Below are 20,643 nucleotides of genomic sequence, written 5' to 3'. Positions count from 1 at the left end.
ATAGGTAATGCATAGATATCACATCTCATAGAGACAAAATGATGTCAACTGAGACGTTACCCGACGTAGGCGTTATCTTGTCGTGGAAAGACATTTTATTCTGTCACCCTGAGTGGGATGCAAAATTTATTTTTTAATTCAAATATATCAAAATTCAAATTTTAATAACTAAAACATTGTAATTAATCTTTTAAGTCTGGTACCCGGTACGCGCATGAGGGCCGTGTTGTAACGTATTCATGTGATATCACGGTTGTTACCGTCTGACGTCACAAGGCTAAATAGTAAATAAATCACGTGGGTATAATAACAGAGAGTGCAGCATCTCCCGCCCCCTCTAGCAAAGACCTATATGGCATTCGATCCTAAACTCTAAAAGTATTTGAATCAATGATCCTAAAGGACCAAAAACAAAACAAAGAAAAATAATGTTTTAGGGCATAATGGGCCTTTAACGCTTGCTGACGAGATATTTGAAATTTGAAATTTCTGGAACGAGGACTAAATAGTAAATAAATCACGTGGGTATAATAACAGAGAGTGCAGCATCTCCCGCCCCCTCTAGCAAAGACCTATATGGCATTCGATCCTAAACTCTAAAAGAATTTGAATCAATGATCCTAAAGGACCAAAAACAAAACAAAGAAAAATAATGTTTTAGGGCATAATGGGCCTTTAACGCTTGCTGACGAGATATTTGAAATTTGAAATTTCTGGAACGAGGAGGTCCCACCAGAGAAATAGTCATACAAACAAATAAAACAAAAATAAAATAAAAAAAATAACGACGAAAAAAAAACAATACCAAACAACAACAAAAATTGAAAATCGTTATTAATATTTTTTACAATTAAATTTACTGATTTCTTTTACAATTATACATATGATTGATACAAGGATGGTTAAATTGTCCGAAGCTTCTGGGCTCTTTCCATGAATAATCATTAGAAAGAAAAAACAGCGTATAATGAATTAATGTGTTATTAACCAGCACTGCCTTTCCGTTTTGTTAACTTGTTAACCCAGGTATTTTTTGTGTAATTCTCTGCAAATGTAAATATAAAATAGAGCCCAAAAATTTCGGTAAATGAATAAAGCACACTACACACCTCTTAGATACAGTATTAAGCGGGCTAAATATACAAAAATGTAAAGTTATCAAATAGTCAATAATCAAGGGTATAAGTAGAAATGAAATTATTGATATAATTATCGTAAAGTATGTATTAAATTGTCTGTAATATCATAACATTTTCCTGTATCTATGGATCGGATCACCGCTTTTAAAATCACCTGCCTTCCTGATATATTAAGATTAAATCTCAAATTGAAATTTCTAGTTTTCTCAGTTTTCGATTAGAAACAATTAATCATTTTCAGCGCAAGAAGAAATTTATTTTCATGAATATAATGTCAGTTGTTTTTTCCTGAAGTCGAATTTGTTTCATTTAAGTTTAGATGAATTTATTTTGGATAGCAGAGAGACGTAAATGGTTTTTAATCTTGGTAAGTACTTGTTAAAACATTATTTTATCTTTAAAGCTGTCCGTGTTTAAAGCAGCAAGGCTCCTCCAGATTCAGGCTAATTATTTTACGGCATATACGAAGAGACTAGCCATGTTAAGGAACACTAAACGTTTGTGGGTTCGAACACTACTAGGGGCATGGCCATGTTTCCTCATCTTATCTCAGATAGTATTTAGTTGTATAAAATAAACTAAAAGTGTATCAAATAAACATCAAGATTTTTGTTTACATGTATTATCGAGTTATGATAAATGTATATAATTATATAATTAAAATTGATATACCATACTAAGTTAGAGAATGACCATTGAATAGCAACTGATATATTTTCTGCTTGGTGATTTTAAAACAAAGTAATTTTATAACGGGTTTTTGATATTAATAAAATGTTTAAATTTTTACAAGTATAAATCAACACGTTATATCTTTTAGCCAGGTTTCATTGTACGTAATATCTTAAAATAACTGTAGTACACATTTCACATCGTAATAAACAGCTGCGGTCGTATTGTACAGCTATGGTCGAAAAATACAGCTCGTGTTGTAGTACATGCAACTCCGGTCATATTATACATTTCCGGTCGTAGTAAACAGCTCTGGTCGTAGTATACATTTCCGGTCGTAGTAAACAGCTCCGGTCGTAGTATACAGCTCCGGTCGTAGTATACAGCTCCGGTCGTTGTATACAGCTCCGGTCGTAGTATACAGCTCCGGTCGAAGTAAACAACCCCGGTCGTAGTATACAATTCTGGTCGTAGTATACAGATCTGGTCGTAGAATACAATTCTGGTCGTAGTAAACAGCTCCGGTCCGTAGTATACAGCTCCGGTCGTAGTATACAGCTCCGGTCGTAGTAAACAACCCCGGTCGTAGTATACAATTCTGGTCGTAGTATACAGCTCTGGTCGTAGAATACAATTCTTGTCTTAGTATACATCTCTGGTCTAATTTCAAAGCTCCTGTCGTATTATTCAACCCCAGTCGTAGTTCACAGCTCTCGTCGTAGTAATAATACAGCTCTTGTTGTAGTTCACAGCTCCCGTCGTTGTATACAGCTCTTGTCGTAGTATACTGTACAGCTCTTGTCGTAGTATATATCCCTGATCGTTGTATACAGCTCTGGTCATAGTATACAGCCCTCGTCGTAGTACACAACTTACGTAATATACAGCCCCTGTAATGTAAAGCTCTCCAGAGAGCTTCAATCGTTGACACCTAATGATCATATGAGCCACGCCATGACAAAACCAACATAATGGGTGTGCGCAGGCTGGTCTGGATCCATGCTGGTCGCACACCCATTATGTTGGTTTTGTCATGGCGCGGCTCATTATTATAATGGACTAAGCTCCCACCTACAAGTATATGGACGTCCAGATTGCCCACTACGACGTATATGTATTTCTTTTAAGTCACCGTTTTCAGTTTACGCGATTGACAGCTACACCTATTTTTGATGCAACATCATAACAGGACCGTCTCAGCTTGTGGTTTGGCAAATGGGCATGGGCTTGAACCAAGGTTTCAAAGATTGTTTTTCTTTATTATAAATAATCTCTGCGTGAGAAAAGTCGTCTTAGTACAAACTATTTTTAGCAACAAAAAAAGCCATATATATTTTTTATACAGATAAACTCACATGTAACATTTAGCCTTCTGGTTATTTGTATAATTTTTCATTCTTTCACCGATTGATTTCATGATTATTTACCCAGAAATCCACCCTGATAACCATGCTCGTATATTTCGATATTTGTTCAAGTGCTCGGCAAACTTTTGGCCTTTTATACGGAAGCTATTTGATCTAGCCCAAATCAGATGTTTGTTGGCGGTGCGTTATCAACCGGGGTAGATGATAAATGAGTCTTAATCAAATAATGTTTACCTTCATATGTTTTAACGTTCGTTCAAAACCGTGCTGAAGTTTCGCTATATTCTGATTCAATGGACCTCCTCAAGCAGTTCGATACGCTTCGGAATTGTGTGACACTAAACGAAATAATTAGAACCATTTCAATGTAGGACTTTGTTAAAGGTAAAAGTTTTAATTTACATTTGAAAAAAAAACTGTTAATGTCATTATATTTGTTTCTATCCGAAATACATTTTATCTGTTTTATTAACGTTTTACTTTGAATTGTTATTTTGTTTTATATATTTTTACTTATGTTTTAGTGTAATAGAGATGTCTTGTTTTTACCTTTTTTAATGAAGTAAGACATTCGTAAGCAACATTCGTTAAGTAAAAAGATCAAAGAACAAGGTACCATTTAAAATTAGCAACAGTTTATATTTCAGCATTCTTAAATTGTGTATATTTAAATAGGGGGCACAATTTAAGTAATGAGCATCGATTATTTGAAACACGTGATAATTATATTGGTAATTTATGACATTATCCAATTCCTTAAACAATTAGACGATCGATTTCTAGTCGTATTCTAGTATTCTAGAGACGTTATTATCTCCCTTTAAGATGAAAGTTCTAAGAAAACTGCCGGCAACATATTAAAAAAATGATTGTATTTTGTAAGCACATGAATGGAACAGTTTGGCAAAACAAGCCAGTAAAACAGTTTAAATAATTATTTACAGAATTAATTGTCCATAATAAAGTTGGTTTTCTTTATATTTATTAACAATTCTACGCAACTTATGCAGAATACGGTGGTTAGAAACGGAGCCGTCCGATTAGCTCAATAGATAGAGCGCTGGACTGTGAATCGGGCGACCCGGGGGTTAAATTCCCGGACGGTGCAGATCACTTTCATTTGCACTGTACCTCTACTCTAGTATGTACTGAAGTGTTTCAGTTCCTTGCGAAAGTGAGACAGCTAACTAGTACTGGTAAACTGTTTGACAGCCTGCCCAGGAACGATGCGGTGGCTGAACTTCCGTGTACCAGAGTGAAAACTAACAACAACACTACCACTACTCTGTTAATTTAAACATATGTTCCCTTAAAAGCCTTTAAGTTCAAATATCATTTAAGTTGATATGTGGTTTATAGACCGGGTTAGAAAATTTACTTTAAAATGACCACCTTCACGGTAAAATATTAATAATTGTGAAAGTTTTGAACAAAAGTCCGTTATTTAACAGAACAGAAACTTTATTTCACTATTGGTGCATTTAAATTAAAATATCAACATTTAAAACTCATAGTACATTGTGTCAATGTATTTTGTTTTGTATAAGAGTGGGTGGGGGAACGGTTTTTGATTTTTATTTATTACATAATGTTAAAATCACGTGACATTAATGTTATGAAGTGACGAAATAACAGAAAGAGTACGCATCTTAAAATTGATCTTATTCAAATGACTTATCTTGTTTATTAGTAAAATCACAACAACAACAACAACAACAACAAAACTAGTAAAAACAGAAACTGAAGTAAATAATAATGATAATAAATGATAATAATAATAATAATAATAATAATAATAATAATAATAATAATAATAATTTAAAAAATCGAGTATTGCAAAAAACAAAAAATAAAATTGCGATATTTTACCCTACATAAATGCACTAGGTTCGTAATATAGGCGTAAGGCCATTATTTTATGGTTGAAATTCAATCTGTAACGGTTATCAGAAAATTGGATTAGTTCCATGTATGTCACACGCGCGCGTTGTTTTTAAGACGTATGCACTTATAGATTTTTGTCGTCTGCTATATTAAGCGAAATTTATTCTCGCGCTTCTGAAAATAGCTCCATCGCTTATGCGACCATGAGACTTGTAATCTCGACATTTCGGGTTCGATTCCGGACTGGTTAACTAAAATTACCAAAACAGTCTTTCGAATTAGACTTAAAATCGAGGTCCCGTGTATGATAACTTAAATAATTGGCACGCCAAAATGATTGACCGATGGCGAGTATATAAAAAAACTGAAACATTTTTTGACAAATCTATCAATTTCAGACAAGCAAACCTTTAAACTATTTGCTTTAATAGACGACAACGATATTGCCAACGAGTCAATCGGGAATTTATTTTAAAAGTATCGATTTAGTATGACTCACATTTCGGGACTTTCCCGTTTATTGATTTAACGCGATTGAAGTGTTAGTCTAACCTTTTATTAAAATATTAATATTTTAATTTAATCCACGATTAACCATATATATATAGGATTACTGAAATTGTGTCAAAAAAGATTTTCAGTTTGTTATGCACTTTAAGAATATTATATTTACCGTTATTAAAAAATGAAGTAGCGTTTATAAAAAATTTCCGATTACACAAAGTTGACCAGTTGAGTGACACGACAAAAATATTTGCCTGTTCCTTAATAATGCAGTTGGGGATTTTAGGTTGATGGAGGGGCGGTTGGGGTGTGTGTGATTGTGGGGGGGGGGGGGGGGGGGATGATACATTATCTTCCTTAAGTTTTCACTCATTCTCAACTAAAATATTCTTGTATGTCTATATCCATATATATAAAAAATGCATGTTTGAATTACTAATGACATTTTGATATCAATTAAAGTCAGGTTTAGAAGTTCGAATAAACGAATAAATGAATAAATGTTAGATAAGATAAAAAAATTACTTTAATTTCAGCATATAATTGAGAAATTAAGCGGGGTGTTTTATCTGTAAAAGCACACCGGAGAATTTAAGACACCCTGACAGATAATTAATTAAGTATCGTTATTTTTCCTCATTTTTTTAGATGACATGGCATGATAATTTATTTATTTTTTAGATGACACGGGTGGATTATATGGCATAATAAGGATATCAGATACATTGATTTTGAAATCTTTGTGTTGTTGGAAGGTGTATGAATGTCTATAGTCTCTACAAAACATTGAAAACCGACACTTTTTGATTCGATCATAATTACAAGTAGATAGAGATAGGCTTTATAATTCGGGGTTGTCTTAATTTCAATAAAGTATCTTAAACGAATTTTAATTACATACAGCGAGCGTACATTTTCTTTCTGAGTAGGATTTTTTTTCTTTTTTTTCTATAAATTGTTTAAGATCAAGTGCAAGGTCAGAAAAATTATGAAACCTTGGGAATGAAAAGGTTGCACATATAGAAAAAAATATATATAAAGAGATTCGTACCATAATTGCCTGTGACTGAAGGGTAATTTTAATGTCATAAAAACATAAATTTATTTTTGTTATAAAGTAGACCGAATACTGGAAGACCTCGCTGATAACTTTAACTAAATTTGTATCTAATTTATATGGCTATATTATAATGGTCTGATTTTTTATATTGTGAAATTGTGACGAATCAAGTGAACTTGTGAGAGTTTTTATTTCGTTAAAACTTTGTGGGAACTTATATTATAACACACCTGTTGTTGTTTTTTGTTGTTGTTTCATGTTGTTATTGTGGTGTTTTGGTGTGTCTTTGGTAAACACAGTGTTACACAGTTTAGAATCTTAATAGATTCTGGTAAAAAAAGAGGAAATTATTTGTTGAAGGTATGTAAATCTTTATTCGGGAAGAAAGTATTTTTTGTTTCCTAGAAGACACAATCTGTCTCTTAAAGTGTCTGTGAGATAATATTTGACAAGTTTTAGAATCTATAATAATTTTAATGGGCAATTTATTATAAAAGTGTATATAAAGAGTCTTTCTTTTTATTATATATTTGAATAGAATTTATGCTTCTTTGCAAACAGATAAAAGCGTTATATTTTTGTTTTGGAACAAAAATGCAGTATTACGTTTAGCTCAAAAAGCTTCTAAAAGAACACTGGGGTATAATTAGATTAGACTTTAATCTCAAATGTTATCCTTACAAAAATCCAAAGATCAGAATTTCATCGGAAATCTTTTCTATATGTACATAGTATTTAAAAACGTGTTTGAAGGGAGGGGTGGGTTGGGTGGGGTTGTAGGCTACAGAAACTTATTACTGGACCCAGCGGGGCAGAAGGAAGAGCGTCTGATATAATTTTAATGAAAGAACATCGATATTTCAGGTGTTTTGGTTTTATGTTCTGATTAACTCTTATCAAGCTTAAACAGTTTGTATTTTTGTAATGTAAAACTGTAAAAGTACGCTTAGACCGAGCAGGGGGGAAGAGAAAATATTATTATAACGAGTTTAAGGACATTGATACTTCAGTCCACGACTTCAGTGAATGTTGGTTATATAATTAAATAATATCTAATTCAAAATGTAAACAATCTTGACCACTTGAACAGTTTTTGTTTATACTGGAATATTTGTGGTCAACTACAATACTGACCTCGTCAGGTGAAAATGGGTGATATATATATTCTATTTATCTTGTAGCCATGGTTAATATATAACATATATTTGAAAGATGTGGTAAGGTAATGCTATTACGTCATTTCCGGCAACTCTGTCCGAAACATTATTTATTCAAATATATATCATAATAATATATTGATAGAACATTCTGTAATTAGAATATCATGACCAGTTGTTATATTTGTAAACATAATTAGATTACACAAACTTTTTACTTTCACTTTTGGTAAAAAGAACGAAACATTTTACTCTGCTAGTATACCATTCTTAAATTATTGGTTAAAGCACTTTCTGACACCATCGTACTTTAATTATGTTTGCTCTTTCTTTAAAAGAAGTAATTACTGTAAATTATCATTCATTTGTGTCTAGTACGAAGCAAGAATAGACAGTGACTAACTACATGACGTCGTGTCTATTGATGATTGTACCTGGTGTTTGAACAACCCAAATGCTATACTAGGTCAAAATATTAAATAAAACCAACTTTCCGGGTTTTGTTTGTAGTTTTCGCTTTCCGTAAAATATATCATTTCCGCATTTTATGGTTATCCGGAAACGTTCGTCAGGGTCAAGTATTCAGTTTGAAAATCATCCAATCAAATTATTTGAAAAATATATCAGGGAAAAGCAGATAGAGATAAATACCTGGTTGTAACAAGTTTAATATCTGAATAGATTTTTTTAGCAACTTACATGTGGTTAGCTCTATGACGAATTCTTTTCTTGCCACAACTACAATCCTAATAGATACTTATTAATAGATACTGTTTTTAAAGATCAAGAATAAAATTTTCAAATCGTCAAAGAAGTCTTGTAAAGAGTTTAAATTCGCTTCATTATGATGTCTTGATGATAAGATCTCGCATACAAAATTAATGTTGACTGGAGGGCTTGTCCCGCCAAATGATGATGTCTTGAGGGCTAGCCCCACCTTATCATGTTGTCTGGAGGGCTAGTCCCACCTTATTATGTTGTCTGGAGGGCTAGTCCCACTTTATTATGTTCTCTGGAGGGCTAGTCTCATCTTATGATATTGTTTTGGAGGGCTTGTCCCACCTAATTATGTTTTCTGGAGGGTTATTCCCACCTTATGATGTTATCTGGAGGGCTTGTCCCACCTTATGATGGTGCCTGGAATTTAAGTTTCACCTAAGTATGTTGACTAGGGAGCTATAACATTAAATTTTCGCGAGAATCGCTTTAGCAATTGCTTCAACGCGTATTTTATAACGGTAAAATTGGCGATAATGCAACACTTCTATAAAATATCACCTTTTAAGCATATGCAAACAGAAGGTTATTTTATACACGAAGGCCATCTGACGAGGACTTTATTTAGACTGTATCGGCCAATTTAAGATAAAACAAATTAATTACTTATTCTTATCGGGCGTATAAATACATGCATGAGAGTCAATCGGGTACAGGCCTAGATTTGAACCAGCTCTTCAATATATCAAGACGGAATGCTTCTGACCTGATGATAAAGTTGGAATGTAGTCGATATTTTTGTTTACAAAGTCTATTTATATTTGTTTTACAGGTTGAAATTAACAGTCAATAGAGAACCAATCATAGGTAAAAGATCGATGTTTCTGAAAGGCTTCCGAACAATCACTCGTTCATCTCATGGTAGTGACGTCATCCTAAAATATACACTCCGGTCTACAAAAGCAAGGAATATTATGTAAATATAAGATCTTTTAAAAGGATATAATTTAGACACAAAAGCGCAAAATTGGAGAATACAATACAAACAGAGCACTAAATACATCTTTATATGAAATATAATAGAGATCAAATAATCTATAGCGGCCTGTATAATCGGCATTATGAAAAGACCTTCGCGCATGCGCACGAGTGATAATCCAACTAATATGGATTCGTCTGCTTTCGAGGTTTATTCGGTGTCTTCAGACAGTATCGATAGCCCGTATGGTAAACGACTCACCAATAACGGACTAGTATCGCAGCGGTATAACAGGACGGTTAAATTTACTATACCGGCAAAGGATACACTCAAACTGAAGGATATACATAAATCAAAATTAGCTAATGGATTAAAAAGTAACATTACTGATTTCGATGAAAATGCAGCAGAAGGTCCACGGGATCTTTACGATCTCAGCCGGCGGAGAATGAGCGCACCAGAGCTGCCCCCAATAGCAAATACTGGAAAAACTTCAACCCTAGTTAGTAACGGACTAATTACACCGAGAAGTAACACATTTCATAATTTGACATTAAAAACTGGAAGAAAAAGTATCCATAGTGACTCATCCGTGAACGGGTACAAACTTAATTCTCAGAGTAGGACTTCGTCGTCATCTAGTCAGAAAAGTAAGGGAAGGGTCCTTTCAGCAGGGACGGACAGACGAACAAGCAAACAGGTTTTAACGGCAGATTTCACAAAAAATATACAGCAAGGTATGCTTTTTCAATCACTACATAAATAATGTCAATATTTGAACATAGCAACAAACTGCATAGTCTTAGCGAGAGCTTAAAGAGTGTGTGCTCATAGTCTACAAAAGCAAGAAATAAAATGATATAATGAACGAGGGTAATAGTTCTTTGTAGAGTATTGATGTATTTATTATTTTTTGTCCAACTGAAATTTAATATCATAATATGATTTGGGGCTGACAATGACCTTACAGTTAAATAGTTTTATAGTTTTGTTCATTTTTTATCTACGAAAACAAGAAAACAAGAATATTTTTTATCTAAGAAACAAGAATAGTTACCTATTTGGAAACAAAAACAACAAAAAATAGCAGCATGCATAGGGAATCGTTTTGTGCTTTGTGCTTTGTGTTTAATATTACCGCGACGTTTAAAGTTTAGCTAGCTTATTTTAACTTTATTTATAACTTTATTTCAAATCTTATATATATAATATACATAAAGTCTGTAAAGAGCGTTTTTTTGTTTTTTTTTGTTTTCGTTTTTCTTTTTAACTATATGACAATTTAAGTTTATTTCAAATTCAATTTTAATAAATTAATTTGTAAATGTCTGAAAGAAAAGGTTTCACGCATTTTGAATTTCTTTTAACATTAAAAACATATATCGGCCACAAACATAGTACGTTTGCGACCAGCATGGACCCAGACCAGCCTGCGCATCCGCACAGTCTCATCAGGATCCATGCTGTTCGATTACCAATTATATTACAAGAAGAGAAACTAATAACAAATAGCATGGGTCCTGATCAGACTGCGAGGATGCGCAAGCTGGTCTGGATCCATGCTGGTCGCAAACGCACTATGTTGGTTTTGTCGTGACGCGGCTCATATTTTTAATAGCAAACTACATTATCTGGAGAAAATTGTACATTTCGACTACTTTACCCCCCTGCAATGAGCAACCACTACAAAGAGTAAACCCTATCAGTCAACAGTGTTTGATGGTCGTCTGCTTCGAGTGATATGCGATAAAAGATATGAGAAACAAATAAATTCACGTTTAAGTATTTTAGATGGGGTTTTTCTCATACCGCACTTAGATTGTTAATGTGACGGGTAACAAGGGTCAGTGTATATTGCTCCATATATCACAGACGCTTGAAATTATTACATGTTTGAAAATGAATATAAAATTAATATGAAGTATTTAAATCATATACAGTATATCAGGATATATAAGGGATATGGCCTCTGCTCAAACATTTTCTTTTTTCATGAAATATTTTGAGTGCAAATAACTTCAGAAGTAGTGTAAGTTTACATAAACTCGAGCCATAAATAAGAGGTATTTTAAATATTACATTTTTACAAAATTCATTTTGATAGAATAACGGCGACTTAGATGTGTTATGTTAACGCCTTGTATATATTTGTCTCGAAAATTTCATTATCCCTAAAGTACACAAAGTTATGATGTATAATAAAGGGCCTTTAAATGAAATAATTATTTGTTTCCACCAAGCAGAACATCATATATTTAAAGCTGCCTTCAGCTTTTCTAAAGTTAGATATGATACTTTTAGATAAATAGTTTCATATAATTGTCAAATCAAAAGAATAAAGGTGGAAAATTATATTTACCGACCATTAAATACGTAAACAATAACATCTAAGCTACAGGTCGGCTCTCTGTATTTTCCCGATCTATTTTTAGTAACGAACGTCACTGACGCATTTTTAATAGCTTTTGGGACGCTGTTCACAGTAATATGATGCACATTTTCATGATAAAATTACTGAAATACTTAGTTTGAAACAGCACAGATTTGTTTTGCCAACAAAAAATAAAAGTTGAAGGCCACTTTAAAGGTGCATGCCTCCAGATAACCCAAAATATTTCAAGAAAATTAAACTTGGAAAAACCATGATAAAACTTTGAGAAATGTAAACAAATTAAAGATTTAAGTCATAATTTATATTTTCAGTGCAATTTAATTTTGTATTTTGTAATATTTATCACCATATATCTACTGTGTTACTAACGCAATTGGGGTTATGTATGCATATTTTGACCTCTTTTTGGTAATTTACGTGGACTTTTAAAAGTGCCGATTATGATGTGTCAAGTACTTTCTTTGTTCATTTCACAATATTTTACCTTTAAATACATTTTCAAAATTTTCATGAAAATTATGATAAATCTGGAAGCGTGCTGCTTTAATAACATAATTAACTGTACCGAAAAGAATGTAAATGGACCCTATTAAATCAAACTGCATTGGTCTTTGATTCGTATCAAATAGTTTATGTATACCTTTAATATCCGACCTCAATAATATTACATGGTTTATTTGTCCGAGTGGTCACTTTACCAATTTACCTCTGAAAGTGTTATTGTCTGACAAAAAAGGCCAAAGTGTCTGTAAATATTATTACCCTGTATATTTATTTAGATTTTGCGCCAATATTCTATAACAAATAAGAATGTAATGTAAATGTTTATCTACATATACGGGTGAAGCATAAAAGATTGTTACAAAAAACTACGTCATATATTAGGGACGTTATTGTGAAACTCGTCGTTTACAAGTCGCAGACGGCAATTACAATGACATCATAAATTTTAATTACGTCTATGTAATATATTATGCATTTTTTTTTTTGTATTTCTATATATAAATTGGTCTGCACTGTCTGACTGTTTGTCTGTAAACAAAACTAAAAAAAGTTCTATATATAGGTAAATCCTAAAAAAGAAATAAAACATGTGGACTGATATACGATTATGAATATCATTCTTTTTTAATTTCTGTCAATGGTGAATATAGAACGATGTAAAATGTATACGGCTTCTTTGTCGTCTGTGTGTATTTTTTTCTACCTTAATTAACTCTGAATTGATGACACAAAATGATATACACCTTTTGTACTTTTATATAATGGTAGATTTTAGGACACTTCTTGAAATTGTCAAAATACATGTTCTAAAGATAATCTACAAGCTAAACAAGTAATGAATGCAAAGAAAACAAATTATTACATCCCATCCACCAATCGGCATATTTCGTCACTTTAAGCGTCTGTGTGATCGGGAGAGATATGAGATCTTGTCACCTATAGGGGTAATTGAAAAATATATTGTACGGAAAGTGACGAATGTTGTCGAAGTTTCGCAAGGTTCAGAATTCCAAAATAACTCGAACAGTTAAATATACAATGACTTCAGGAGAATAAGTGTTCATTTAACACTTATTTATTAAAGTGGAAACAGTAGACCTATTCACTTATAGAAACTCATTAATATTTTAAACCATTTGACATGTTAAAGTGAGCGAAGTGACGGCTTTTAGAAATTAATGTTTATTATTTAATGTCTCAATTGTTTTCTCACTCCTGACATCGAACACTTTATCAAGTCATTCACCAAACAATTGTTAAAAATAAAAAGAAAAAAAAAGAGTTTTATATTTAGTTAAACCACGGATTTTAATTTTTGTTATAAAAGTCCAATGTGATATAAATTGAGTGTTTTCTGTTCGCTTACAAATCCCTATAACAAGTAGGGACAGCATGGATCCTGATTAGACTGCGCGGATGCGCAGGCTGGTCTGGATCCTGATTAGACTGCGCGGATGCGCAGGCTGGTCTGGATCCATGCTGGTCGCAAACCCATTATGTTGGTTTTTTTCGTGACGCGGCTCAATTAAAAATTAATCATGTACATTTACTTATGAAGTTATAAATGGATATAAACAGTTAAATATTTCAGCTGTGTAACTTGATTGTTGGCCATTATTCTTTAATGTGAAACAGTCTGTACGTTTGGCAATTATACATTTAAGTAAAACAGTCACGTGGTTTGCGAATGTTCGTATACATTTTCAGCATTAATAATATACCAATGTCAATGTCATTAATTGTTCTTATTTGTTAAACGGTGTCTTTTCAAAATCTTTTGAAATCACTAGGTCAAACGTGCTCGTCCGATTACTCGTACAACTAATTAGGCAAAAAAAACTTAACAAGCCGAAAATGTAAACTGTCTTCTCTTCTTTAAGTGTCATTTCGCGGAACAGTGAATCTTTTATAGATAAAAAAAGAAAAGTTTGATTACAATACCTATTTTTAGTGTTTTTTTGATGACTTGAACTTATATATTGTAAGATGACTTTAAAAAAATCACATAATTTTAAACGAACTTTGCTTGGACTCCAATAGTGAATAAAAAGAACTAATTAAAAGTTGGATTATAATCAAAAAGAAGGATTAAGTTATTTAAAGTGATTATCAATTATTTCAGGTATGTTTTAATATATATATATTATGTGTATCGCTCACACATTCACATTAACAAATGTAGTAAGTTTTTTTTTTAATTTATGTTAAAAGATGGTTTTAAATATAAACATTTCCTCCTTAACCATATTTGTATTTAAATAAGGATACATGTATATGATTCGTCATTTTAAGACTCCGAAAAATATATACATTGTACTTTTAAAATTGAATTGAAAAGCCGAATAAATCATAGTTTATTCTTCCTTGTTCTTTTCATAACAACTTTATTCGTTACTTTTACCAGCATAATTCATTAATAAGACTTTTGTTAAGACATATGTATGCTAATGGATCACTTTTAACATTTTATAGGTTAGCTTTAAGCTATATGGGTTAATACAGTATGAAATCAATGGGTTTTCGGTTTAGTGGCACGACCCATTTCCATGATAAGCTTAAATATTTTATGATTGTTCACTTGAAGGGATTGTTAAGTCTATAATCGCATTTGTTTCTACTGGTATAATATGTCTGTTATAAGTTTAACAATAGTTGCCAATTAGGGTTTAGCGATAATCAATATCCCGAGCAAGCCGTGCTTCTTTTTAAACGTACATGTACGAACAGTTTTAGAAATAAAAAAAAGAGTTTTTCATCGAAAGATAATTAAAGGCCGCAAATGCGCATTAAATATAAAACTGTTGTTGTTTTTATTTATTTAGTTTTTTAAATCATTATTCTTTCCTTAAACGTGTATGTACGAGTAATTTTTAGTCCATATCCTAATCATTAAAGAAAATCAAGTCTGATAAACAAAAACCCCTAAAAGCCGTATTTTTTACATAAACATTCTTCCATAGTTTCTGGTTTGTAAAGAATGATTATTTATGACTTTCATGAAGTATTAATATGATTTGACCAAAGACACGCACACGAATGTGCGCACGCACCAAACACACATACAGTCAAATGGTATTATAACAACATTTGATAGCAAGAAATTAACTGGACATATATATGTACACGTGCAATTGTTTGTTGTGACCACTATGAATTGTTAATGTGAACTTTTCAGTCGCATACTTTTTACATGCAAGCAAAACGTTGTTTTTATTTTTAGCATCACCGAATACTGATTTGATATATATTCACTTTATTTCTTCAGTGTCTGGCATAAAAGAAGACGGCGTTGCCATGAGAAACAGTGGCTCAAGTACAGCAGTCACTCAACGTTGCACCTCCGTGGGCGGAGGCCTAGCGCGCCAAAAATCGAAATACAGTCTTAAGGAGACTGTGTCAACACCGAGAACCATTCCGAAGAGCCGGAGTGAAGCGCAAATTGCGCCAAGACGACGTAGCATTGACGGTATCGTTGACTTGCCGAGAAATGGCTCCGACAAGAGTTTAACTGACAGCAGGAAAAATGCTAAAAATAGTCAAAACAATAAAACAACGTCGCAAAAGTTCAGACTAAACGGCATGCGTCACTATGCATCTTCTAACGTTTTAAATATAAGGGACGAGCGACGTAATGAAGATGACGAAACATTCGTAGATTCAGACAGTGATGGTGAAAAAGACCAACGCGTAATAGAATGGATTATTGGTGTCAGTGACGTGGCGGAGCCGCCCGAAGAACAACTCATTGAGCATACGGACGAGCCTCCGCAAAGGGATACAGCAATACGAATCGTGTACGATGGTGATTCATGACATTTAAGTGGTTCATAACTGTAGTGTTTAATTTATTACGTCGGACATGACGTCAGTCTACGTCACTAAAAATTTGGACAGGCGTCGATTCCTAACTACTGCACGTGATCATCTGTCGCATAGGGCAGTGATTTCAAACTGGTGTACGAGATGAAACTCGCTTGTGTTATAGGCAACCTTTTAATGTTTTGATTGAATATTTTCTATCCAGTACAAATGTTTAGAATTCTCCTTTTTTCCCAATACTCTTGGACACCACATCGATCTTGGGGCTAGTTTTAAAAATTGGCTTTAAGTGCCTTTAGAAATGTTTCATTAGACTTCAAAATATTTTTGAAATGACATGCTCGTTAATGATTGTCTTAGCAGCTGAACTCGAAAAGGGCCACATTTTAAGAATATACAATTCACATACTCTTACTTAATTCCTATTTATGATTCAGTAAAAATCAAAGATTTGATTTTAATCGATTAAGTTGTTAACAAAATAAAATATAAATTATGTAGAACAATGACAGTATCATATCTGCAAATTGAAGTTACGTGGTATCTATTTATTTCAGACATATCTATAATTATATGGCATTTAATAATGTAACATATCTGTATAATTCATAGACACTATTTCTAATTGATTGTCGTTTCGGGTATTACAGTCACATTTCGCCTTTTTTGTATGGACATATTTTACATACTTTTGATATGCTATAGATAGATTGTAAGAAATTTTAAGTGCCGTTAGATGAAAGGAAAGTGTGTCAATATATAAGGTCAGCCACATGACTCTTGGTCCGAACGTAAGTTCACAGTTGTCGGTCACTTCTATAAGGTTTGAACATATTTTTGTTGACATAAGGGCTCAGTATATTTGTTCTAGGCGATTCTCTCGCCAGAGGTTTCATTCATAAGTGATATGTTACCTATATACAATAGATACAAAATATTGACAGAATTACTGTTAAAATTTTAACATATTTTAGAGCATTGACTTTTATACCATTATGAAACATGGGGTGATTGTGGCGTGCCCCCACGAGGACAAAATTGAGATCAGATAGATATACGAAATGTTAAAAGAACGCTTCGTCATGGATAATACAATGTATTTAATTCGAAGTCGAATTTCTTTTTTTAAACGCAATACAAATTTTTATCCTTTCGGTACACATATGCCTTTGGTTACTCTTTAAAACTGCATGCTCTCAACGAAATTGTCTTACCTTTTAACATTATTCTTTTTCTTGCTTCGATGTAGAATTATTTAAACACAATATTTTTTTTCTTCTGAAAAACTTTAGTGATTACCTTATTCAAATAACTAATTTATCATTTGAGCTAGTGGATGAATGATTAATTAGTTAAGATTTTTTCTCTAAGTCTAAAAACTACATTTATTTGTTTAAACATTTTTTTTTTCACCTTTTTAGTGGATGATTAAAACGTTTAAATTTCAGTCTGCGTTAAATTTAGGACACGATTGTAAAGTCTTAATTTTATGCATTAAAAACTTCAATCATGACAGCTGTCTGGCAATTTGCTTTTGTTCTTAAATTACACATTGGCAAAACCGTCCTTGCCGCAAAAAATCTTTTTAAATTCATTTTTTAAAAGTGTCCAAATATTTGTCTATAGCTAAGGTCAATAGAGATAGGATTGACACAACGTAACACGGAGTATCGAATTTGAAAAAAGAATGCAATTGCGCGGAACAAACTTTCTTTTCAACTAACGGTAATTTTCGGCCTAATGAGGTATAAATTACCTGTATGTTCTATTTATAGCTCGACCTTTCGTAATAATTATTTAGACAAAAGGTAAAAGCACGGCAAGGACATACGAACTTTGGGGTAATCTGAGAAGTAAGGCACAAATACCGAGATAGAAGAGCGATGGTGATATCAAAATGTTTGGGTATAAAAAGGGCAAACTAACGTGCATTTTCGGTCACTTCCGATAGCAGTTTACCCTTTTATATTTTGTCTGTTATACTTTCCAGAAATTCTTCTTTCTTTCTGGAAAGAAGAAAAACTAAAGGAACCGTTGAGATACATTTAATAATTCCAACATTAAGAGCATTTGAACTCGTTGAAGTCGATAAATAAAGGAAATTTAGCTTATTAAACATTTATAAAATTTATCATTTGAAATCCATAAAGTCGACGAAGGGTTGCTTGTGACTTAAATAAAAACGTTACCACTGTTTAAAATTTTAAAACGTTTTTTATAAGAAATGGCATTTTTTGCATGTGTACGCTACGCATGCTTATGTATATATATGTATTTACGTTTGTATAACTGACTTGTTAAATGTTATTTATAATATACATGTATAGATGTAATATTTTGATGGAATACAGGTAGACAACTGGTAGAAGCTAATTTCCTTTTGTAGATTTAGACAAACGTATTTTAACTTCTTAATATCCCAGAGGACAGGAGAAAGTTTAACTTTGTTAACAAATATAATTTACCTATGTGTTCCTTAGTTATACCTGTTACATACAAGTTATGAATACTTAATTAATGGAAATCGTTTGGCAAAAATATTTAATATCATTTTTTTTCTTTTAACTTGGCAAACACGTTGACACTAATTTGAAACACACTTGAAATAATGATTTTATTGAATTTTTTTATTGAATAATGCACAATGGTCGAGTGATATTGAAAGAAAACAGTTTTTAGAATAAATTGGTTTTGAAATTTATATTTAGTTATAAAGTTAATCGGATCTCCTTGATTAAGTTCTATTTTGACGTTGACATTCTGTATTTTACATTACCGCACATCTCATTTTATCATAGGGTTTTCTTGCTTGTGATATAATTTTGTTCAAACAGCGGGTATGTTCTTATCAGGTGTCTACATAGCTATGTTATATAAGAAAATACGTATTCTTTACTTTTCCTTAGATGGCTAAATTTATTCCTTACTTAATAACAAATAAAATATCCTACTAACATGAAGGTATTCCATTCGTGGCAAATTCGGAATAATTCGGGATGTTCCATCAATTTCCTTACCTTTTAAGATAAAAACTGCATTCGTATGACCAGGAGTAAAAAATAAAAGATCATGGTCAGTAGGCGCTTTTAAACTATATTTTAGGTACGGTAAATGACGGAAGTGACAGGATCTATTCGAGGTCACGAATGGCGATATACCTTTTAACAAAACATGTATCTATTTATTTAGATCAGATTATGATTATTCGACGTGCCAATATCGTTTTTGGACATACTTGTACAACATGTATTCTGCTAGTCAAAATGTCAACAGTAGTTAAAACTATTAATAACTTTTTTTTCTGAAGGCTAGTTTTCATCAGCATGCTTCTTGTTATCAAAAATTACTTTGCAGTTTTGATAGGGTTTTTTTGTCAGACCTTCTTGTGTATATTTGTGTATAAGTGTGTATAATTATAATTATGTATTGCATAATACTACATTGAAATATTTTTGTCATTGAGGTGTTATATTTTATCATAAGTAAATATTTGTTATTAAAGTGTAAAATTGTAAATAGCATTTTAAATTATTGTCGAATGTTTAGATTGGTAAAGTCTTTCAAGTCCAAAAGTGACGTCATTCTTGATTGGTTCGTTGATTGAATATGACGTCATTGCTTTCAATATTGCGATATTGATGACGGAAATTGAAAGCACCGGAAGTACAATTAAGATGTGATATGGTATTCTATTGTGTATGTGTTGGATGAATGTTAGAATGGGAGGTCACTTGCTGGCACGTGACTTTTGTTATTTTCTTTTTATTTACACGCAATACATATGACGTCAGTTACATGTGACCATAGCTATTTGATACGATTTCCTGTAATATGTTGTTACTGTTAAATATCAAAATGTGTTGAAATTATCAAATTAGAACTACATTAATAAACTTCAATAAATGTATTATTAAATTGTTATGTTTTGAGAAATGAAACAACAGAAAATGTTCGATGACTTTTTTGTATACTTACAATGTTTAGCTGAAGCATTTTTTTTTTTTTGCATAATTTTTTTTCTCGAAACTTATAACAAAAAAATGTATTTTTAACATTTTCAAATAGACCAAGTGATAATATCTTTTTTCTTTGTTGGTGAATATATATAGCTGTGATAAAAATGTTTTATAAATCTATTTATTTTGTACTTTTGTTACACATTTGTTAATAAAAAATATTGTTGAAACATATTGCAAACGTCAGACAATCTGTATTGATAATAAAATATGCTCAAATATGTGCAGATATCTATTGTTTATCATCCTGACCTCCCGATCTGTGAAGAAAGCACTCGCTTATCAATCGGGACACTTCGGCCATTTCCGTCATACTTTGGAAAAGGACTTAAAATAGGCGCCAGGTCTTAAAACGAGTTATATTAAAGCAGTTACCAAAGTAAAAAATAACAACCTCAATATGTTTCGTTCTGGCATACTACGAGTACATACG

The 20,643-nt window shown here is 32.2% G+C and overlaps 1 protein-coding gene across 3 annotated transcripts; it reads left to right on the top strand.

The window, feature by feature from the left end:
• The first annotated feature begins 1,347 nt into the window (after nt 1–1,347).
• On the top strand, nt 1,348–20,417 carry LOC132728310 (uncharacterized). 3 transcript variants are annotated; one of them, XM_060713963.1, is made up of 3 exons: nt 1,348–1,506; nt 9,333–10,216; nt 15,641–20,417. In XM_060713963.1, the coding sequence occupies exons 2-3, from the start codon at nt 9,622–9,624 to the stop codon at nt 16,186–16,188; spliced, it is 1,143 nt and encodes a 380-aa protein (XP_060569946.1). In that variant the 5' UTR covers nt 1,348–1,506; nt 9,333–9,621; the 3' UTR covers nt 16,189–20,417. The 3 variants fall into 3 exon arrangements, with proteins under 3 accessions (XP_060569946.1, XP_060569936.1, XP_060569953.1); XM_060713953.1 differs by lacking the exon at nt 1,348–1,506 and adding an exon at nt 3,365–3,562; XM_060713970.1 differs by lacking the exon at nt 1,348–1,506 and adding an exon at nt 6,963–6,986.
• The last annotated feature ends 226 nt before the right edge of the window (nt 20,418–20,643 follow it).

Source organism: Ruditapes philippinarum, unplaced genomic scaffold (assembly GCF_026571515.1).
Source record: "Ruditapes philippinarum isolate M1 unplaced genomic scaffold, ASM2657151v2 ctg2220_1_1_1_1, whole genome shotgun sequence".
NCBI lineage: Eukaryota > Metazoa > Mollusca > Bivalvia > Venerida > Veneridae > Ruditapes > Ruditapes philippinarum.
This window is presented reverse-complemented; position numbering and strand designations above follow the sequence as displayed.